The sequence below is a fragment of the Bipolaris maydis genome (genome assembly GCF_028858645.1).
Source record: "Bipolaris maydis strain C4 unplaced genomic scaffold PSV08scaffold_15, whole genome shotgun sequence".
NCBI classification, from domain to species: domain Eukaryota; kingdom Fungi; phylum Ascomycota; class Dothideomycetes; order Pleosporales; family Pleosporaceae; genus Bipolaris; species Bipolaris maydis.
The window spans coordinates 868,092-890,859 of record NW_027093871.1 but is presented as its reverse complement, the minus strand read 5'-3'; the positions used below and the strand labels follow the sequence as shown (position 1 = coordinate 890,859).

Here is a 22,768-nt window from a genome sequence, read left to right as displayed (position 1 = left end):
AGCCATTCCACTTTCAACATTCCCAATCTTTCATTATTCAATAAAACAGTCTGATTTTTTGTTTGAATTAAGAAAAAAACAAGTAGAATTTCCTATTATACACATGTACCATGCATAGGGCCCAAAGTCGCTTTTTCTTTTCTTTTTTCTCTTTCATCCTCTCCCTTCCCTTCATATCGACCCACCCCCACCCATCCATGACTCTTCTTCATTTGTAACTTTGCTCGCAGAGGAAAAAAAAAAAAAAAAAAAAAAAAAACCACGAAAATAAACGCATGAGGGTTCAATCTTGTGTCATCAAAAAAAAAAAAGAAAAGAAGAGAAAGAAGGGGATTCCCCGCCACCGAACACCCCCCCCCCCCCCCCCCCCCCGAAAAGAAAACTTGTGCAAAAAAAAAAAAAAAGGTCGGAGAAGAGAATAAACAGGCTTGCACTACAAAACTCATCACCCACACACACCCACACACACACAATCGATACTATATGCCTGATCTTATAATGTCCAGCAGCTCAAGCAATAACCGGGATTCGAAAACCTCGCGATAGCAATCAGAAAAAAAAAACCCCCCATGGAACCAAGGGAACCTGCTAAACCTATCTGCTCGTAACCAGCAAGTTGCGGTAGTAGCTCGTGCTAAGGTCAATCGAGTGTTTGAGCCAAAGATCCTCTGTAAGCGGGAGTTTGAGAATGGAATTGCGGTTTGTGCGCTGCGGTGAACTTAATTAGTCCTTTTGCCCAGAGTTGATGATGGAACGAAGTTTCAGAGGGAGGTAGGAAAAAAAAAACATACCTGGTTCTTGGTGATGAGATTGGCAACGGTACCAGCAATGTCCATGAGAGCGACACGCTCTTCAAGTCCGCATGCACCGAGTCTATCGCGGCCGGCGATTTCGAGGGCGCGCTGGAGCTTGACGAGAAGTTCTTCGACCCGGCTCTCGAGTTCCTCGTCGACACGGTATGACGAGCGTGCGCCCGTCAGGTCGATGAGCTCAATGTAGTCAAAGTAGATTTGTCCGCCTTGGGCCCAGCCTTGGACTGGCTCCCGTGGAAGTGGGACGTTTGACTCCGCAACGAAACCGGCCATAAGCTCACGTAGGGCGTCGTAGTCGCGAGAGATGATGGCTTCTGGACCGACCTTCCTGCACAGCACCTCGTGTGCCTCTTCAAACTCATCCGCCTTGATGAGATGAGTTGCCTCACCAAGAGCATCACCGCTCGACTTGGCGTGCAGAGCGGCGGCTGCATGTAGCCATGTTGAAGGGACATGGAGATCTGCTGTGAGGTGTGTATAGGTGGGGTTGCTGTCTTCCAGGGAGAACAGACCAGAAAACTGGGTGACTAGAGAGCGGATGTAGTGCTCACGCATCGGTGCAAAAGACAGATGGGTGTAGACCCAGATTGCAGTCGTCCAAAGCTCTGCTGTGTGTAGCGAGGATGCATACGTGAGCGTAATCTTATCGTTCAGCTCTACAAGCGGATCCGCTGCTTGGACATCGTCCGCAGCACCTGGTGCAGTCCATGACTGCAATGAGCGGCGGAATCGGTCGTCGCTGTTATCTTCGGAACGGACCGTGGGCATGGCCACCTTGCGTTCATCTGCCTCGCTAACGTCTTCTTGTCGTGACTTGAAGAGCTGGAACAGCTGGAATGAGAGTCGAGCGTTGAAAGGGTTGCCAGAGACGTTCTCAGGAGCCAGAACATTCTCAATGTTTGCAGGGAGGTCCATCTTCGCAGAGGCATAGAGCTTCAAGATGCCCCAAAGGAGGTCTTCTCGATGCTCCGGACTAGGATCTTTCCAGCCCATGTCGACCTTGTCCTTGACGAACCAAGGGACAGGCTTGACAACTTCCCTGCCATCCCTGACTGCGTCCGCAAACTGGGCGATGGCCATTTCGATAGGTTCATTGGCAAGTGTGCCGTACCACAAGCGTAGTCCGAAAGCGCGCCGCCAGTCGAGACCGAAGCGATTTGAGATGTTGAAGGTAGAAGCCCGATTTTCACTGCCTGCTCCACTCTTGCCCTCGGATTGGGTGCAGTTACCAGCAAGAAGCTCATACAACGCCCGATGAGCATCTTCCATTTCGGAAAGTGTATCAAGGCGACGCCACTCATCAATTTGAGCAGACATGCTCTGTCTCATTGTCTCATCACCTCCAATCTGAGCAATCATCGTAGCAAGTCGGAGATCCAGGCCGTCGAGCAAAGTATGGCAGGCATCAGCAACATTGTTGCAGCTAAGATGCGCAAGAGCACGCTCTTCAGGAGATGCAGCTGCTTGGACATGTTTCTGTGCATCGTCCCATACCAATAGCCTCCAGAACTCTGAAAGCCTCTCCTTTCGATACAACTTCATTTCCTCCACTTGGATACCCGCAGGGACCCTGTCAGCATCATCAAACAAAAGCGAAAGTAGCTGCCAAGCCTGTTGCTCTTGAACACCTGCAGTGGTATCAAGTGCAACAGCTTTCGCCATGCTAGAAAATTCCACTGGAGCAGGATCGGTCATAAGCTTCGCTGAGGGAATGCCGGCTGGAGTGTAAATTTTTGTGTGTTGTTTCTGGACAGACAGAGTCTCGGGTGCAGCCTTTGGTTGTTAGTATGCGCTTTCTGGCATCACGTATCGCCCTCTACTTACATCATTGAATGTGGGCATTTTCGCAAATCGGATGTCCTTGGTAGCGCCAACAAGTGGTTCTTGAGCAGTCGGAAAGACACCGCCTTCGAGATGCGCAGGACCCTTGTTGCCGTAGATCAGGATGTTCCCTTCGCTGAAGTGTGGTTTGCTACAGGCATAAAAGTCTTTTTCGGTCTCATTTAGCTGGTCGAGGTCGGATGAGGTCTTTGGTCGCTTGGAATAAGGTAACTAGAAAAAAAGGTTTCAGCAATCTTGTCCATTCATGACTACATACGTGGGCGGACATAAGGTCCAAGCGTCAATCTATGAAGGAAAGCCATGTAGGAAACCTGCCACAGACCACGCCCCCATTATATTAAAACGCCACAGGGGAGGGGAAGTCAAACCTCAATACCATGTCCACCACGCTTAGGAAAATGTTGCTTTTCCGTCTCACCGAAAAGCGAGTCCATGAGATCCATGGCTGTAGTCATAGGACGACCACGAAACGACTGCGAGAAATTTGTGGGTTGAAGTTCTTGTTCTCGCAGAACATGACCCTGACTTTCACGAAGGGCCTGTCGATCTTGCTTCTTGGGACTAATAGTACGTTGTAGCTGATTTGCCCAATCGTCATCGAACACTGGCTGTGCTTTGGAAGGTGTACCTGTTGCCGGCTTGAGAAATTGACCGGCCTTGAGAATAGATTTTGGCATCAGTGAGCCTCTTGAAATTTCATCCTTGGCGGCGAATTGCTCCGTGGTTTGAAATGGGCTCGACGCAGAATCCGCCATGTTCTGGTCACGCGCCAATTCCGATTCGCTTTCTTCATAATAGTCAGCGTCATGCTGTCTATCAAGCGAACCCACGGAGCGCTGCCCTAAAAAAGACTCGCCGTGGGTGTCTTGCATCTCTTCTTCGTCATCATACAGACTGTCGTCTCCAAAGCCACCTGGCACGTTAGTACGCCCTCCACGCATGCCCTTCTTGAAATCAAACGTGTCGTCAGGGCTAGACTGTGTGGGACTGGCAAATGAGTCGTCCTGTGGCGTGCTGGTCATTTGGCTTGAACGATGCTGCTGATCCAGGGGTGTATCTGGGACATCGCTAAGCTCACTTGAAGCATCCTCGTCCTCATCCTCGCTATAATCATCATAATCCAGACCGTACGAAGAGAAATGTGGGACGGTAAAGGTCCATTCACCGGTGGCTTGGTTGTAATCGACAAAAGTAGTTCCAGCAACTCGCTTGAGTCGCTCCAGGTGCTTGACATCCTTCTTTCCAGCCCTGTTGCGCGGCCAGGAGTTGCCAAGCACAATCAGAGAGGGCTGGTTCAGGGCAGAACCAAGTGGAGGCTTCGGCAGACAAGTGCAGGTCTCGCCGTAGACAGTAGCGTTTCGTGGGTTGAGCTGAACAATGTCACCGAATAGCTTGTCGAGATTGACTTCAGATAGATCGACAGGCTTCCCATGGTTGAACTTGATCTCACCAATGTGCTGACGGCCCACAATGAAGTTGGGGACGCTCTTCAGCTCCTGCTTGCTCATCTTCCTCAGTTTCTCCATGGATGGGCTGGACCAGTACTCGCCCGGCTTAGGGTCTTGTCCAGGCTGAATATTGACCGATGACATCGACTTGGGGGCAAGCGCATTGTCTTCATAGACACGTGCGAGTTCTGTGCCGTTGACTTTTTGCATTTCTGGGGGAGAGTTGTCGCTACCTCCGTCATGGCTTCCAGCCTTGGGTGAACCCTCATCATCATCCTGTCTGACGATCAATGCAGTCTCTCCGTTAGTGTTGCCGTTGACAGTCTCACCCGCAGCAAAACTGACACGCTTCTGCGATGGCTCATCAAATAGTGGAGTACGGGCAGCATTGATGTTGCGGTTGATGTTAAGTCGCTTCAGACTACCATTGCCAAAGTTGCGTCCAGTGGTCGAGAATGCACCCGGAGCCAGAATGCTGGTGTCAGCAGCGAAGTTGTTGCGTAGGTTGCTGGAGGATATGCTCTTCCCTAGTGACCGGGAAAGACCACCGTTAGCGAAAAGACTTCCGCCCAAGTTAGGGGTGCCAGCCTGGCTGGAGGCGGCTGAGCCACCATAGGTTGAGTAACTAAATCCATAACCGCCCCTCTTAGTCTGCGGAGTCAGGAGGCGAGTCGATGCAGCTGGATTGAGCTTATGTTGAGGTAGGATGGCATTCTTCTTGTTCTTTTGGCTGCTGGAAAGTGGGGTAGCAAGTGGACCAGGGCTTTGAGTAGGAGTTCCTAGTCCAGCGAACAAGGCGTCGTTGCCATAAGGGTTGGTGTTCATGGAAGTGTTCAGCAGAGAACTTCCTGAGGCACCAAACAAGCTGTTGCCGTTTTGCTGTTGTTGTTGTGGCTGCTGGTTCTGGCTGGAGAAGAGAGAGCCTCCCAGGGTTGACTGCTGGTTGTTGTTTTGCTGGCCGAGACCACCGCCAAACAAACCACCGCCAGTGTTTGTGTTGGTTGTGGAGCCGCCAAACAGACCGCCAGGCTTCTGCTGATTGTTGTTCTGACCACCAAAAAGACCGCCTCCAGTGTTGTTTTGCTGGTTGTTCTGTGTACCGAGGTTTCCGAACAGACCTCCCCCAGACGTTCCTGTAGTAGAGGTGTTGCCACCTCCAAACAGGGAAGTACCGCCTGTAGCAGGCTTCTGACCAAAGAGACCGCCTCCAGTGCTGTTATTGTTCGCAGTAGAACCTCCAAACAGTCCACCACTAGCGGGCTGGGTCTGGTTCGTTTGGCCACCGAAAAGACCGCCTCCTGTGGTGCCAGTGCTTGCGCCGCCAAACAGACCACCTGGCTTTTGCTGATTCTGTTGGTTGTTCTGACCGAACCCACCACCGCCGAAGAGACCTCCAGAAGTGGTGTTTTGCGTCGAAGCTTGGTTGTTCTGCCCAAATGCTCCACCAGTAGTGCTGCCACCGCCAAACAAGCCACCGCCAGTGTTGGTAGTAGTGTTGGTAGCGCCAAAGGCTGGTGTAGAAGAGGCCTGGTTGGATTGACCGAACAGACCACCACCGGTGTTGTTGGATTGGCCGAAAGCGCCGCCAGTGTTCGTCGAGCCGCCGAATGGAGTCGAAGTGGCGTTAGTAGTGCTGCCGCCTCCAAAAAGACCTCCGCCAGTTGCAGGCTTGTTCTGGCCAAACAGGCCACCGCCACCAGTTGACGAGCCGAAGCCACCGCCTCCTGAGCCAAATCCTCCTGTGGTGTTGGTAGTAGAGCCGCCACCGAAGAGACCGCCCGTTGTTCCAGTCGAGGTGTTATTTGTGGAACCGAAGAGTCCTCCGGTAGCAGGCTTGCTCTGTCCAAAAAGACCTCCACTGGTGTTGTTGTTGGTTGAGCCAAAGGCTGAACCTGAGTTTTGACCAAATGCAGACGTAGTGGTAGTGTTGCTGCCACCGCCAAACAAGCCGCCACCGGTGTTGTTGGTTGCGCCGAAGCCTGTGGAGCCAGTGGTGGCAGTGTTGCTACCAAAGCCTCCGAATCCAGTGCTCTGCCCGAACGCTCCAGCCTGACCATTGCCATTGCCGTATCGTCGGCCTTGGTTGTAGTCGGCTACACGTAGTTCTTCCAGAGAGTAGTTCTGGTATGGTTGCTGAAAGGTGATGGTCTGGTATTGAGCGTTGCCGGTGGTTCCATCTTTTTCAGAGAAAGGTTGGAAAGGGGTGTTGGCGGTACCGTTGTTTGCAGGAGGATTGCTGCCTCCGCCAAAAGCGCTGCCAGTGTTGGAACCGAAGCCGCCTGTAGTAGTGGTGGTGTTGGTCGAGCCAAATCCGCCCCCAGTACTGCCACCCCCGAACAATCCACCGCCTCCAGTCGTTGAAGTGCCAAAGCCGGTCGTCTTGTTCTGACCGAAGAGGCCGCCTCCAGTGCTCGTGGTGTTGCTGCCGAAGGCTGAGGTGGTGGTGTTGTTGGTTGATCCAAACCCTCCAAACGTGCTGCCGCCAGTAGCGCCACCACCTCCAAAGAGACCACCACCTGTCGTTGAGCTGCCGAAAGGCTTTGAGCCAAAGGCCGTGTTGTTGCTGGTATTGGCGCCAAAGCCACCTGGAGTGTCAAGTCAGTTTCTGGTCCGGGCCTTTCTTCAATATATCGATCCACGCGCGAAGTAGGTTGTCCCGCAATCGATCGTTGGAGCGCGCAACATGGAGCAGTCTATTCGAGCGAAAAGATTCAAGTCGGCGGACTCGCAGGAATCCAACGATAGACGCGGCGGCAGAGCGCAAACTTTCCACATACCTCCGCCTCCAAAAGGAGAGCTCGAGCTGGCATTGTTGGATCCAAACATTGTGCTGCCCGTAGTGGCATTATTGCTTGCGCCGAATATGCTTGAGCCAGTGTTCGTGTTGGAGCCGAAGCCTGAGGCGTGAGGCACGTTAGACACGGTTCTTCGACAAGGCCGTGGCGATGTCGCGATGCGCATCGAAGGAGTCGCGCGGGAAAGTTCTGGATGATTTAAAAGAAATTATTAGCTTACCAGACGTGTTGTTATTAGTTGATCCAAATCCGCCGAAGCCAGTGGACTGGGTGTTGTTGTTGTTATTGGAGCCAAAGCCCCCGAAACCGCCGAAGGACATTGTGGGCTGTCCAGCGGGTTGCGCGCGTTCTTCTTCTTAGTTGGCTATCAATGCGCAGGAGAATCGCGTGGGCGCGGGGTAGTTGAAAGGATGGATGTGCAAGGGAGCTCCGGGAGAGGCAGTTGGTGGTGAGAGCTTCGCGGAAAACGCGCCAAGCAAAAGGCTGCTGAGGGAGCGCAGCGGCGTCTGCGGCAGGCGAGGGAGAAGTGAAGGCAAAAGATTAATGAGAAGAAGCTCAGACGCGGAGCAGATTAAGTAGTGAAATAAGCCGTCATGGAAGAGAAATGCGACGGGCGCGACGAGTTTGGTGGGACAAGCAGAAGTGATGTTGCACTTAGGAGCAAGGCACGTCGCCGTGACGCTAAGCCGCAGGTGGAAATCACGTGTGCACTTTTTATGTGTTTTTCCCGCCTGGGCTGGTTTCCGCCCGGGCCTAAAAGACGTAGAGATGACAAAGACAGCCAGCCATTGGCGAATGAAACAAAAATGTCTTGTACGCGGAGGTTTGGGGCACAGGTGCCTTTTGGATGCCTGTAGCTACCTGCGGCTGCCTTGCTGCCTAAGGATGCCTTGCTTCCAAACCCGCCCCTGCACACTGATGGCGAAACACTTTGCAGCAAATCAATCAGACTTGATCATCTGCGAGGGTCCAGTCGACCGTATAAAAGATACGCTGACATGGCCAGACATGTGGGACAGCATGGCTGTGGAGTGGCAGCCTGTCTATGCTGGCGGAAACCTGGTTGGCATGACATGCGCAGTGTCAATTGGAGCGTAGCTGAACACATGATATGGTCGCACAGGTTTGAAGACTAAGTCGCAGTCCACAGCCTGGTATCCCACCTACGTCTCCTTCCATGCTTTCTTTTCTCCTGACAACTGTACCGTGCCAACAGACATTAACAACATCCATCTCAGCCCTACCAGCGCCATCAGCCCAAGGTTCCCCACCTGCGCCAGAAGCAAAATCGCGCTAGGCTACACCCAGGCCTGCCCTCTCATACGCCTAAACGCGTCGCGCGTCTGGAGCAACCGCATATCCCCACGTCGGCTGCAAACAAAGAAACAGTTGCAAAGCCACATTGTCGCAAATCGGCGTGTTGCCAATCTAACCATTCTCAACTTTTCAACCCCAATTTGCCCTGTCTGTTCTCAGCCTTATACCCAAACTTGGCCGCGGTCGGCGCAACCCGAACACCACCCGCTCACTAGAACAATCCGTAAACACTCCAAACTTGCGCTCCCCCCCACCAACCCACCGCCCACACCGCAATCCACTCTAAACACCACCACCCATGGCTACATCCTCCAACACCCTCGGCCCCGGCCCCCGCTACGGCCTAGGGCGCACCGCAGCACCCTCACAACCCGCCGCACAACCCGCCTTCAGCAGCACACCCGCCTACGCCCCCAACCCCAAAAACGCCCAACGCCTCGAGTCCGACCGCCTCGAACGCGAGCGCGCCGCCCGCGAAACCGCCCAGCGCATGGAAGCCTCTGGCGCGGCCTCGCTCGCCGAGCTAACCGAGGAGCAACGAGAAGAAATCGGCGAAGCCTTCAACCTGTTCGATCTCGACAAGGACGGCTACATCGACTACCACGAGCTCAAGGTCGCCATGAAAGCCCTCGGCTTCGACCTCCCCAAGCAGGAAATACTAGCCATTCTCCAACAACACGGCTCGCCTGTGCCTTCATCATCTGGCCAGAACTCGAAGCAGCCATCGCGACAGCAACAGCAATATCCGGGTTCCGGTCGCCAATTGCTTAGTTTCCAGGCGTTTCAAACGCTCATGGCACAAAGGATACTCAGTCGCGACCCTAGAGACGAGATTCTGAGGGCCTTTGAATTGTTTGATGAGGGCGGGAAGGGCACCATTACGCTGCAGGATCTCACGCGCGTGGCTAGAGAGTTGGGCGAGGCCCTCTCGCACGATGAGTTGGTGGCTATGATTGAGGAGTTTGATATGGATAACGATAATGCTATAAGCAGGGAAGAGTTTATTCAAATCTGTATGGGCACTTAAAGGGCAAGGTATGGAAATGCGGTTTTGTTTGCAGTGCTACGTACTAGTCTTCGCACGGCGTTTTGCGGCGTTGGTTCGCCCATTGTCAAATCTGGTTTCATGAGAATGCTATTTTGCCGATTCGGTTTCAAACTTGCTTTGTTTATTTGCACCGAGAAACCATGTATTTACAGCTCAGCTCTTTCAAGTAAACAGCATGCCGAAAAGAAAAAATTCAAGAACTTCAAGAAACATGCTCAACACACAGGGGCCCGCATCTACTGTCCGGGCGCGATAAGCTGGCCCTTCTTGGCGGCATCGTGTGCCCAGCCTCCCGCCAGCGCCTCACCGCCGTGCTTCAGTCCATAGTCCTTTATCCTGGCCTCGAGCTCGGGTCGGAAATGCCTGATGAGACCCTGCAGGGGCCATGCAAACGCCTCACCCAACGCACAAATCGTGTGTCCCTCAACCTGCTTGGTCAACTCCTGGAGCATGTCAATTTCACGCTCGCGAGCCTGGCCCTTATAGAAGCGGTCCATGATCTGGTGCGTCCACTTTGAGCCTTCTCGGCAAGGTGTGCACTGGCCGCACGACTCGTGGTGGTAGAACTTTGCAAGACGGGTAATGGCACGGACGACGTCGGTCGACTTGTCCATGACGATAACGGCAGCAGTACCAAATCCAGACTGCGAGTCCTTGAGAGCATCGAAGTCCATAAGTTGGTCGTCGCAGATGTGCTTGGGCAGGATAGGAGTGGAAGAGCCACCAGGAATGACAGCCTTGAGGTTGTCCCAGCCGCCACGGACACCTCCACAGTGCTTCTCAATGAGCTCGCGAAGGGGAATAGACATCTCCTCTTCAACGGTGCAAGGGTGGTTCACGTGGCCAGAAATGGCAAAGAGCTTCGTGCCCTGGTTACGCTCACGACCGAAGCTGGCAAACCAGCTGCCTCCTCTGCGGCAGATGGTGGGCGCAACAGCAATGGTCTCGACGTTGGCAACAGTAGAAGGGCATCCAAAAAGACCAACGGCGGCGGGGAACGGGGGCTTGAGACGAGGCTTTCCGGGCTTGCCCTCTAGCGACTCGATGAGGGAAGTCTCCTCACCGCAGACATAAGCACCCATTCCTCGATGGATGTACACATCAAAGTCGTAGCCGGAACCGCAAGCATTCTTGCCGATGAGACCGGCTTGGTATGCCTCCTGGATAGCGCGTTGAAGAACGGTGGCCTCGTGGTAGAATTCACCTCGAATGTAGATATAAGCGGCGGTCGCGTTCATGGCACGTCCAGCGACAAGGCAGCCCTCAATGAGCTTGTGAGGATCCTTGCGCATGATCTCGCGGTCCTTGCAGGTTCCGGGCTCGCCCTCATCGGCATTAACAACCAGGTAGCGAGGCTTGTCATCCTTGTCCCAGTCTTTGAAGTTCATGAAAGACTGTGTATGTCAGTGATGCTGTGTCTGCCAATGTAGGTAGAGCTGCATACCCATTTCAGACCAGAGGGGAAACCAGCACCACCTCGGCCACGCAGGCCAGAAGCCTTGATCTCAGAGATGATCTGTATCAATTAGCCCAAGCCGTGTATTTCCGAGCCATGCATCTCCGTACCCAGTCGTGACCCTTGAGAATGATCTCCTTGGTCTTGTACCAGTCGCCATACTTCATGGCGCTCTTCAAATCCGCGCCATGGTGCCCATACAGGTTCTGGAAGATCCTGTCCTGGTCCTTCAAGCCGCCATATGTTCTCTTAGGAGGCGTGTCCTGGACGGTTGCGAGTGTCCTCTTCTGTGTACGGTTGCTGGGGGCCGCGGTCGAAAGGCGAATGGCTGCTGAAGCCGCGGGCAGAGCTCGGTGTGCAGCCGCGCTGAGCGCCTTCTGAGCAGGAGCGTGTCGTGCGAGCATCGTGAGTGCGGATGGTGTGTTGTCTCACGCAATTGATGCTCGGGGGGCCGGCGAGCGGTCGTTATCGATGCAGGTGGTGGCGGTCGTGAAGTTCGAACTGGATGACCTACTGTTTTCTTGGCATCTCTGATTGGTCCGCGCGACATATCGTTGACATCAATCCGCCTGGCCGGTCCGATCTTACTACACTAATGGCCACACCATCAACAGCACCATGCATGGATTACGCCAATTGAGCTACTCGGCTTTGGTAGGTGTATGCGTTCGAAATAGTATGTCTGCAATTCCTGATACAATTTGCGCATGTCTTCGCGTCTGGCCAAGAGCTTTGTAGCCCGACTCTGAACTGCTATGAACCTATATTAACATACCATCTACACAAGCAAATCAAGTGAAAATGGATAGGGAGTATTGTGCAAGAACCAAAGTATGGCTGTTGAATGGGCGTTGGGATTTACAGTCAACATCAAGTTCCAGTGAAGATTCGGTTAATTTAAGGTCTCCGTCAAGATTTGTTGCATCATCATCATCATCGAATTTGCAGTGTGCGGCTTCATCTGACTAGGGCTTGTTTATCCGCTTTTTAACCAAGATGTCTTTAGGCGAAATACAAAGAAACAAAACACGTCTCAGCAAAGGAGATGAGCTCATGCGAAAAGGCAACGAGTTCGTTGGATCAGAACACTCCGCCAGTTGGATGAGCTATGCTCATTATCACACTACTGCAGCGCCTCTTCGCATGTGTTTGATATCTGTAGGTATGTAACGAAAGCATCTCTCTCTACACGTATTGACACGAGCAAAGCATTAGTTAGTCGAAATGCTACATCATATATAGCAAACACTATCATTGGAAGTGAATGAGTAAGCTGTTGATATTCCGCACATCTCTATGGTACCTTATACAACATTACAATCACTCTACATGCGACCCTGGACACAGTACGAATGTCAAATGTCTCTTTTCTCATTTTTCCTAACAGACTATCGATCCTAGATTCTAGAATCTCACCCATATCGCCCTACTAAACATTTTCGGTCGAAACAATACTGGTTTCCACTCACCTTATCCTCATCATGTCGATCTTTCCAGAATCCAATCTTGGATGCAATCTCGTTCATTCAACAGATTCTTTCCACAAGCCGCACAAATTCCAGCGGACATTAGCAACAACGTCACGTAACACAGACGCTGACTCATATCCTCCTGAGTATAAATAATGGGTGGCCGCCCACCATTCAGGCAAAATTTTGTGGCTTGTTGCATATGCGCATAGGCCCAAGAAGAAGTGATTGGTCCAAGCAGTCAAAGGCATAAGTCTTGTCACCTACGCCGCACCCCTGCATATGCGCCTCGTCATATCCTCACACCGACCTGCCTATTGCTTCTATGGAAGCCAGGGTGTATGAGGCTGTTGCCTAGCTTAACAGCGCAAAATGTAGCAGTTATTTGACGATCTCTAATGCACAATAGAACCCTGTTTTTATCAGGGTGTCTAGTTTAGACATCTACCTAACTTTTAGGAGAAGCAATTACAGAAGATGTACTTTATTTCACATCAAAAATACAGCACTCTTTCATTTCTGATAGAATAGAAGAACTTTAAGAGTATAGAGAGAGCTTTATGTGATGAAGGAACAGCTGTGTTGGCTTGGGGCCGTGTCATATACCTCAATTCAACCACTGTAAGCATTGCACAGCCCTCGGAACTGACCACCTGTGGTGCTCAACAAACGTGTTGTTCCGTTTGGCCCCTAACAATTGTACAGTAACCCAGTCCTCTGATCATATGTGCCCCCAGAGCTGCGGCAAGGCCGTCTTGGCTGCAGACTGAATGTGTGCGACGCCTACCGTTCGAAGGCACAACTTAGTGACCGGGGATTAAGAGGACCTCCTCTTGGTACTGGCCTGACCTTTTACAGTGGCTTGATGAACGTTTCATCGTTGGAGCTAGGGTGACTCTATCCAATAAAATTCGTTCATGTTTATTGGAATTCCGAATCCTGTATAGGCTGCAGTTCCATGCGTGTACGAGTTCGAGACTGGGAAGGTTTTCAAGAGAATTTTCCATAGGCCCAGACTAGGCCTAGTGACCAACACGTGTGTGTTTGCTAATTGCTGCAAACTTTCTTTAAAGCTAACATCCGTCTGCTATAATTGAGAATTATCTTCAACTTCTGCTCTCTCTCTCTCTTAGATAATATCGCTGTTTCTTCCAAGAAAGTCCCTAGAACTAGACCCTTTTCAACATTGAGTTTCTCTAGGTTGTTGAAACAACGATGGCGCCCCTCACACATGCAGAGATCAAAACGAAACTCCTTAAATCCACTGGCACAACTGCCAGAATTTACAAATACACAGACCTTCTTGGGTTTCGGAAATTATCGAAAAGAAGTTCACGGCGCGGTACACAAGATTTTATTGGCAAACCAGGGGAATTCTACAACGCGTCCAAAAACGTGGCAGAGGTGATATCAAGACGATACGGATCATATACCGACCTTCATGAGAGGATCAAAACTCAGAATGACTTTCGGGAACAAGAAATCGAAGACCTCATCGAAAATTACGGTCCGATCATCTGGAATGACGGGCAGCCAAACTTTGTGACCAAAACAGACGATCAAGGCGAAAAACATCAAAGCTACCCGCGTTACCTCATATACACCGATCGAAATGACAAAGTAAAGTCAGTTGCAAAGCTTTGTATAGCATTTAGGACATAGAACTGACGAATGATTCCAGAATACGGACTTATATCTACTGCCTGGTACTGCAATGCACATCTTGCAGGATGAGAGGCCGTCTTACCAATGAAATTGCTGTGCAGGCGGGATTGCCACGCGCAGCTTCTTACAGCCCTGAAATCGGGCAGTCGAACGCAACGTCACCAGACCTAGACACCACGTCCATCACATCCCCTAGAGCCACGGCTATCAACACCATGTCTTCGGTTTCGAGTGTCGGCAAACGGTCACGGGACCACAATCATCACAATGTAGCTGTGGCTCAGATGGTTCCCAACACTTATACAGAGGGGGCATCTTCATCTTCCGTTATGCTACAGTCTACGGCTGTGGAGAGCGTTTTACCGATGAGAAACAGTACCACAGCTGCGGATGAAGACGGTCAGGCGAGAGAAACGTCATGTTCAGACGACCCGCGCATGACGACACCGCCTTTGGACCAAGTCCCAAGTCCAAACTCTGATGAGGAAGAAACAGACGGACACAGTATCCACAACAAACGCGCAAGATATAATCAAGGAGAAACTGCTCTCACAAAATTTCGATTAGGGAAGTTGAATGGATCTGCAAGGCGAACCGCTAGGTTGAAGAGAAGAGGCTATTCATCTCCCTGGGTGGGATCGGATATACCTCCAGTAACCACCGCCGACGCTGGAGAGCAGGAGAACACTGAGCCAGCTCCTGAAAGTGCTACAAATGATAACCCGAATGGGTTAGTAAGTGCATGCACGTCTCATGACAGCACAGACACAGCTCAGGAGTGTGACAATGAAGTTATTGCGGTAACAAGCGTTCAAGAGGAACAGACTCGCCTCACACCCTCAGCCACACCAGCACTGGAGACCAGACACGAGGAAGCAAGCTCAGTGCAGAACTCCCCTAGGCCATCACTGGCGGCTGAAGTCCGAGTGTCTGTAGAGCCGACCGCCCAAATTGTCGCGCTACCCTCAGAAGACCAACCTGAAAACATACAGTGCTGCTTTTACCGCGCGCGCCTCGCTTCTATACTTCCTCACGCCTTCGACCTGCAAACCCAACATACCCAAGTCCTCGAAGACACAATCACCCTCATCGCCGATATCAGATCCCTCGAGGCAACCTTGTCCAAAAGCTCCGTTGACAACCGCATTGCAACCTACAACTTCGTCCTCGACCAATGGCTCAGCCTCGTAGCCATATACCTCACCTTCCGCCGCGCCATAGACTTCCACGACACCCAAGAAGCATGGACTGCGCATCTCCTATCTCTGCCCCCAACCGAGCGCTGGGTAAGAGAAGAGCCACACCACACTGCCAGCGTGTCTTTCCAACAATGGCGCCTGCGTAATGGATCCTTGGCCGCCCCAGTCTGGTCCCGAGAAATCACGTCCGCGTTGCTCAAAACAGCGAAGTGGCGGCGCCAACGGGAGACGGATGATGTCGACGAGATGAATCGGCGGGTGCAGAAATTTAACTCTGGGCTGATAGAGTGGCTGGGCTGATCGTCATCCTCTGAACAACAATAAAAGTACTATGTGTGGGTGACATGCTTAGTGCAATGTACTATAGTACACCGCTATCGGGGATTTTAAAGAATGAGAAACAAACGCAGGATAGAAACATAACATCGGTTTTACTCATATAGACGTAGATACTTGATGATAAACTTCTTAACTAAACAAACTAAACGCCGCGCGCATCCTCCCCCATCCTTCCCCCGTACCGCTCGCCCACAACCTATAACATACTTCCTTTGAATCTAAGGCATAAAATTCCGTTTATACGCGTAACTATACGACATCTGACTTTTTGCCAAGCCGGTACTACCGACAGCGCGCACGTACCCCCGTTTTAGAATGGGCGCATTTGCACGACTTAAGAAAAACGCAAAGACCATATGTGGTGGTGCGTGTGTATGTATATATGTGAAACGCGGAGGCTGGATCATGGCATGTGGGTCGCGAGACATGGTGTGCCCTGTGTGTTACTCTATGAGCGGCAAACGAAACGGGGGAGATATGAGCATGGTTGGGGGGATGCTGTTACATGGTTGTTCGTTGTTTGCTGGAGTGGGTGTAGCCGGCTTGGCGTTACTTTGTCTGAGGGCTTCTGGAGCGGGTTCTGGAATATGTGTGGTGCAATGTTCCTTGTGCGGCGACTGATGTGTTGCGCTAGAGGTGTCGGGCTAGAGGTGTCGGACGGCTAACTTTACTAGTAAGTGTGCGTGCGTATTGATTGGACGGGTGGTTTTTGGTGGGTGTTCCTGGTTCGATGTCAGCTGCACGGCGTATGTGATATGATTGGGGCCCCTTGAGTACGATGTAGAATTAGGTATGTTAGAGATGTTGGAAAAACAAAATTTAGGTTGAGTATATCTTGGTATTACTGGTTCGGCATAGTCGCAGATGTTCTAGGGAAAGAACCACCAAACTTCACTGAAAAGTAGTACGATTCTCACGTGCATTTTGTCCTTTGAAAATGTCCGATAAACGTCTGGAAGGGATTGCCCTTTCAAGGTAAGCCAGGATCAAACCTGCATGTCTCTACCCGAACACCGGTACCTGCTGCAATTGGTTAGTGCTTCAATAGAAGGCTGCCACCGAAGCAGTAGAATGGCCAAGGGCCTACTGCATATATTGCCCTTAGACGCACTTCTATTATGATCGTCGGGCGAGTCATGCATGGGGATGCTTATTTGCGCCTACATCCGACGTCTGTTGTAGATGTTGAGAGATAGGGGTTGGAATTGCACCTTCCTACAAGCGAAGTTGGGGGCGGAATAACTTGTTGATTTGCTCAAGCAGACAGTCCCGCTATAGATCGAACCTTTTCAATAGACTCGGAAATTGATTTTCGATTACTTCTGTGTTTTGCTTGGAACTGAACAGGGGTCTTCCGAAGTTTAACTGTAGTTGAAGTGTCCTATTTGCAGGTCCAAGTGCAGTCTAAATGGGGACACTGAAATATTCTTGTACAAGCAGACAGAAAGATAAGGGCATGACATGGTTTTGCACGTCTGCACGTTTTTGGCAAGGCACGTGGTTCAAGCCTGACAGTTTAACCACGTCCTTTCGATTCTTCTCTTCTTATTTTAGCAATTGAGCGATAGACTCACTGCTCTACAGATTTTTAATTTTAATTTTGCACTTATATATGGTAGGGCCAAGTTATGAAAAAGGATTCGCTCCAAAAGTGGCAGATTTTTCATCAATATGTTCAGTAAATTTGCCATACAGTCTGACTCGACAGATTAGGTTTGGTGTCGCTAGGAACAGACAGGCATTACATGAAGCAGCGGTGGACCAGCGTTCAACTGTGCAAATATTGAAGAGAGGCGCAGTCTTCCACACAGAACATAGTAATGCCAGTCGAATTCTAAGGTACTAACCGAGGTGACGTGGTAACAATGCGAGGAGTACATGTCGGGCATGTTAATTGTCCGCGGCTCTAAAGAAACTTGACCGGGTCTCTTCTGGATCGGTCGACTTTGAGATCGAAAATGTCTAGTCGTTGATAGCCTCCAACAACATCATGGTACTGTTTTCCTTCGATGCAGTCTTCCAGTTGCATATCGGCGTACAGTATATCTTCTTCAGACTGTAGCGCATCCGCATCTTGTTTTTGCGAATCTTTGTAGATGAAACTAGGAAGTGGAGCGCCGGTAGGATCCAAGAAGAACGTGGCAGCCCGTGGCATGGCACGCAAAGTCTCGGTTACTACATCCGGCTGGCTCGCGCCATCGACAATTGCCTCAATGGCATCTTCTCCCAGGTGTCCGGAACATGCAACGCCAAAGCACTTGGCTTCAAAGCAATGCGCTGCTGCGCGTGTTCTGTTAGCCGCCAAATTATCATAGTTGGCTCCACGTGTGCTGGCCTGATGGACGCCACTTTCGGCGCTCGGTGGGATTTTTTGCAATGTTCGCGTCGGCCAAATTGCGGGCCAGGTAGAGATGTGCACTTGTTCAGCTTGTGCAATCATAGAATACCTTGCGAGCGCGTTTGTATTCTCGCCGCATATGAGGGTGCCAATTCGCCCAAACTGCGTGCTAGCGACGTGTAACCCATGACCATCTCCAGGGCTCCAGGTCAATTTCTCAAAGAAAGTTGGAACAAGCTTTCGGTGGTGTACAAGTACCTCGCCCTCGGTCCCAATGATCAGGTTCGAGTTGTAGAGGCAACCGTTGCTATGACGGGACTTTTCGCTGAAGCCGATGCTGACCAATACACCGCTTGATCGTGCAGCCTCGCGAATCGCTTCCAATTCATCACCATCCGCATAGACTGACTCTTGCACCATACGCTGGAATAGCCTGTGATTGTCGGTGGGTGGTCTCAACGAGCTCCAGATCGGGAAAGCAGATATGTAGGTTTCAGGGAAAACGACCAAGTTGGCCTTGTTCGAGGCCGCCTGCTTGACGAGAGCTATGGCCTTGTCTGTTGTCCGACGCGCATTCAGAAAAACTGGAGATGCATGGCATGCAGCCACGCGGAGGACGCTTGCCATTATACGCGGTGTTATGGCGATGCGAAAACGGTGGTGTTGGCGAACACATGATCTAATAAATGCCCCTGCGTCTGATTAGGCGTGCCTCCCCGCATTCTGCAAAGAACCTGTGTTTGCCAACATCTGTCATTTTGCTGTTACGATTCTTTTCTCAGACTCCTCAATGTTTCCCATAGTAAGGCTAGCAAGAAAAAAAAGACAAGCTGGAAGGTGCGGATCATTTCACAAGTGTGTGGTACGACTTGAGCGCAACGGGCTTGAGGTACATTGCTCGGCCAAATTGACGTCGGAAAAATTTACAGGGTACTTAGCCGCACCTGGCGGCCATACGCTGTTATGGTACTATGCGTTATCGCCACAAAAGTAAGTATTTGTCCCAATCAGACCAGGGTCATCCAGTAAAGGCAGGTCGGATACGAGGAGTATTGCCACACGGCGGTTCCGGATAGTCCAAGAACGGTGCAGAGGTGAACATGTAGTACACAGATACGACAAATACGTTACATGTTGGATAAGGACATATCTCGGCGGGTGACGTAGAGAAGCGGAAGGCGGACTCCCGATGTTTCTAGGCAAATTTTGACAAGTCCTCCGTACCCCTGCAGAGTCCCCTGCATCATGCACGTTTACGTCGTTCGGAGGTGTTTATGACTTCCAACGGTGTGCTTGCGATGTCTGGGTAAGATGCTGAGAGAGAAGCAGCTGGCCAGGCGGCCGCATGAGCGTGCGCGGGTTGGAAGAGAGTGCTGACATATGCGGGGTGCCAAGCATTGTAGCATCTCCCGCTCGCTTCGACTCGTTACTCGTTACCTATCAAGCTGTCCTTCATAACGTGTAAAACCCTTCAGCCCAACCGCTCGGCCGGATCCGCTGTGACTTTTCTGCCGACAGGTGGATGGCAAACCTCTGCCTCCGAGCCAAGAACCCATGCGATGATACTGTAGCGCTCAAAGTCGACTAGGCTTTACCTCGGACACAGCTGCTGTTTGCAGTGACCACCACATTATCTGATTCACACCAGGTAAATGCGGCTCAGTTTCTGAAACAGCAGATACCGCCCGTCCAACCAAATAGTCGTCGCTGCGCTACAGCTTGCCCATTTGCATGAAACGAATCGCTTGAACCCGCGACTGTGCGCAAGCAGTTGGTGTCTTGTGCTCTGCACTGCCTGCATAGCACCCAACTACTTGCCGACATACTCTGTATGCCCATACATACACACATCCCGCAAAATCCATCGAACCGGTTATGTAGCGCACGGCGCATAACGGCCGTTTATCGCTTGTTTGTCGAGTTAAGCAGGAAGGAAGATTACATGGAATTGAGGCCGGAGCAAGTGACGCTTTCGTCGCGCCCCGCCCACACCCCGGCCCAGCAATCTCGACATTTGCGCAATGTTTTTACCCAAGCGGACCAATCATCCTCGCATCTTGGCGCCGTTCCGCTGGAGACCAACTTTTAGGGTGGATCTCCCGCGTGCCTGAACTGACAGACCTGTCATAAGCGTGTTCGGACCGATACCGTTGCAGCCCTCTGGGGCAGCTAATTCATGCTAAACACGAGCGTGGATGCAGCTGCCTCTGGAACATCTTGGCGGCTCCCACGGGAGATAACCTGGCCCACCTTCAGACTTTGGTCAGGACCGCTAACATGGACAAACACCTTGACGGCCCTTCTAGGATGACGCACATTTTGGTTTCAAAACGCTATCTTGGCAGACTATACCACTTGCACTAGTTCATGGCACACACACACACACATGATGAAGAGACAGGGATCGGATCAAGATATGGGATGTAGCCCGTTATCCGGTACATGCAGCCCAGTCGAGCTTTTTTTTCTCAGTCGCCCCTGCAATAATCTTACCGACTTGTAGGCCTATGTGATGAAATATAAATGTCTTGAGCCTGCTTCCGTTCCACCACTACTTCACAGTTAATCACCAACTCTCTCACACTCACTGAATCCATCGCCCAAGATGCGTTTTTCATTCATTACCTTTGCTACTTGCGCTCTTGCTGCCGCGCCCTTCTTGGACGAACCTGACACTGGCATTGACCAGCAACTTGGTGCCTTCGTCGCTAATAAAACCGTCCCTCCTCTCAAGTCCCTCGTCGGACTCCCCGATTTCGAATGGGTTGGTCGTAACTTCATGAACGTCTCGTCCTACACATACTACCGCAACGGTGCTGCTGGCGAGTGGTCTTACCGCAACAACCTTGAAGTCTTTGCTCGCTTCCGACTTCGCCCACGTGTTCTACGCGACATCACCAACGTTGCAGCCTCCATTCCAACAACCATCCTTGGCCACAACTTCTCAGCTCCTTTCTTCATCTCCCCATGTGCTCGTGGTGGATATGCCAACGATGAAGGTGAGGTGGGTCTTGTCCAGGGTGCTGCTAAGGCCAACATCCTCTACATGGCCTCGCTCTTCTCATCAAAGACCATGGACGAAATCTACGCTGCTCGCCCCAACGGCTCTGAGCAAGTTCTCTTCCAACAGGTTTACTTGACCGGAGACATGTCAGCTACCGCGAAGCTTTTCCAGAAGATCGAGAAGATGGGTGCTAAGGCTATTGTTCTTACCATCGACTCTCCTGGTGATGGTATCAGGCACCGTGCTGCACGCTACAGTGTCGGATCCGCAGATTCGTCTCTCAGCCTTCTCACCTGGGACCTTTACCACCAACTCGCCAACATGACCTCTCTTCCCATCATCCCCAAGGGTATCCAGACCGTCGAGGACGCTGAGGAGGCCATCAAGAATGGCGTCAAGGCTATCTTCCTCTCCAACCACGGCGGTCGTCAAGTCGACACCTCGCCCTCTTCCCTCCAGGTTGCGCTCGAGATCTACAAGAAGGACCCTTCAATCTTCAACAAGGTCGAGGTCTACGCTGACGGCGGTGTCCGATACGGCACTGACATCCTGAAGCTCCTTTCTCTTGGCGTAAAGGCCGTCGGCGTTGGCAGGCCTTTCATGTTCGCCAACATCTACGGAGCTGAGGGTGTCGCCAGGGCCGCCGAGATGCTCAGGTACGAGCTTCTCAACGACGCCGCCAACACCGGTATCCCCGATATCAAGAAGATCGGCCCCGAGTACGTTAACTGGAAGGCCAACAGCATCTGGGTTGGCAGCGATGAGCTCTAGTTTGCTTGATATTTGGAAGATACCCCCTCCTTCACTTCTTGAACGTACATATATACATGTTTTGTTTTTCAAGTGTATGTACATACTTTTTTGCATATAGATTACCCCAACACAGTTTGTTCTTTACCTCTGAACCTGAAATCCTCCACACCCAATTCATTCAATCTGTGACTGTAATGATTATGACGAAATGCGAAACCAGAAAAAAGATTGCCAAGGACTTACCAATCATTTACGCAACTTTCCACACCCCCGCAAGTCCGGAATTGCATGGGCCAAGCTTAGTGACATTTTTCCTGTCAGACGGGCCGAAAAGCGAGGCTGGTACCTACTGATGGCGAAAACCTGAACACTGATGCCCTCGGAGCCGAGAAAAATGCCGAAAATCGAAAGTCAAACGAGTAACAAGTGGAACGGTTCTTCCGATAACTCTACATTTACTATCCGTGGGAAAAAGTCTAGCGCATCCAATAATGCGGATACTATCAAACTTGGCGTCTCTCGTGCTTGCTGGTCCGAGATCGTCAATCAAAAAAACTTTGTCTCTAGTACTTTGCGACAAAATAGTGCAGCAAAAGAGCACGGCCACTTGAATGCATACTTGCTTCCCTGAAGAGAGGAAACAAAAACAACGTAAAAAAAGGAAACTGCGCCAACAGGGAGCCTAGACTTTTTTTTTTCTCAAAAAAAGGCTCGGGTGCGGAGAAATATCATCTGTGCTGTTGCTTACTTTGCGCTTTTGTCAGATTGTTCCGTACCGAGTTATACCCACACAAACACGTACGCGGGCGGTGCACCGGGAAGACTGGTGGATGCCCAGTTATCTTGGGATGCAGAAACAACATGCTGGTGTTACGTGTTCATCGCTTGGAAGAGGACAGATGAGTACAGGGTTTATCTGGGTGTGGGGGGCTGTGAAGGACGAAGATAAAACGCGGTGACGTCAGTGCATCGGCTTGGAGGGGGGACGAATTACGTGAATCGGTGTATTACAGGGAGAAGAGGGCTGTGCTTGCGTACGTACCGAATATACCGGGTATCACTAGCGTTTTTTGTAGATACTCCGTCGGTAGATTTTTTGGTACCGTACTCTCGTGTGTCACGGGATCGGATGAGGACCAAAGTAAAGAAAAGAGCGACATTAGTGTTGAAATGAAAGACAATGCCGAACCAGGAGGATATTTAGCCAGTTTCTCTAGAATATCATTGCAAAGATGACGGTGTAAAAGAGGGAGGTCGAGAACTTCGGCGTAAGAGCTAGTATT

The 22,768-nt window shown here is 51.2% G+C and overlaps 6 protein-coding genes across 6 annotated transcripts; 3 read left to right on the top strand and 3 right to left on the bottom strand.

Annotated features, from left to right (window-relative positions):
• Positions 1 to 594: 594 nt before the first annotated feature.
• Positions 595 to 7,217, bottom strand: PSV08DRAFT_365812 (nuclear protein 96-domain-containing protein; the record flags this gene model as incomplete). Its single annotated transcript, XM_014225616.1, has 6 exons — positions 595 to 708; positions 792 to 2,585; positions 2,637 to 2,864; positions 3,023 to 6,687; positions 6,880 to 6,999; positions 7,118 to 7,217. 6 exons carry the CDS (start codon positions 7,215 to 7,217, stop codon positions 595 to 597), a joined length of 6,021 nt encoding a protein of 2,006 aa, XP_014081091.1.
• A 1,247-nt stretch (positions 7,218 to 8,464) lies between these two features.
• On the top strand, positions 8,465 to 9,369 carry PSV08DRAFT_381345 (uncharacterized protein). The gene has a single exon (XM_014225615.2). The coding sequence runs from the start codon at positions 8,513 to 8,515 to the stop codon at positions 9,239 to 9,241; it is 729 nt and encodes a 242-aa protein (XP_014081090.1). The 5' UTR covers positions 8,465 to 8,512; the 3' UTR covers positions 9,242 to 9,369.
• Positions 9,156 to 11,185, bottom strand: PSV08DRAFT_209932 (uncharacterized protein). Its single transcript, XM_014225614.2, has 3 exons — positions 10,829 to 11,185; positions 10,707 to 10,778; positions 9,156 to 10,656 (listed from the first exon to the last, which is right to left on the bottom strand). The coding sequence occupies exons 1-3, from the start codon at positions 11,120 to 11,122 to the stop codon at positions 9,499 to 9,501; spliced, it is 1,524 nt and encodes a 507-aa protein (XP_014081089.1). The 5' UTR covers positions 11,123 to 11,185; the 3' UTR covers positions 9,156 to 9,498.
• A 2,189-nt stretch (positions 11,186 to 13,374) lies between these two features.
• On the top strand, positions 13,375 to 15,532 carry PSV08DRAFT_209928 (uncharacterized protein). The gene is made up of 3 exons (XM_014225613.2): positions 13,375 to 13,812; positions 13,869 to 14,586; positions 14,845 to 15,532. Exons 1-3 carry the CDS (start codon positions 13,403 to 13,405, stop codon positions 15,349 to 15,351), a joined length of 1,635 nt encoding a protein of 544 aa, XP_014081088.1. The 5' UTR covers positions 13,375 to 13,402; the 3' UTR covers positions 15,352 to 15,532.
• Positions 15,533 to 17,208: 1,676 nt separating this feature from the next.
• On the bottom strand, positions 17,209 to 18,378 carry PSV08DRAFT_230654 (carbon-nitrogen hydrolase). Its single transcript, XM_014225611.1, has one exon. It carries the CDS (start codon positions 18,353 to 18,355, stop codon positions 17,297 to 17,299), a length of 1,059 nt encoding a protein of 352 aa, XP_014081086.1. The 5' UTR covers positions 18,356 to 18,378; the 3' UTR covers positions 17,209 to 17,296.
• Positions 18,379 to 20,333: 1,955 nt separating this feature from the next.
• Positions 20,334 to 21,503, top strand: PSV08DRAFT_381336 (uncharacterized protein; the record flags this gene model as incomplete). Its single annotated transcript, XM_014225610.1, has 1 exon — positions 20,334 to 21,503. One exon carries the CDS (start codon positions 20,334 to 20,336, stop codon positions 21,501 to 21,503), a length of 1,170 nt encoding a protein of 389 aa, XP_014081085.1.
• Positions 21,504 to 22,768: the final 1,265 nt, after the last annotated feature.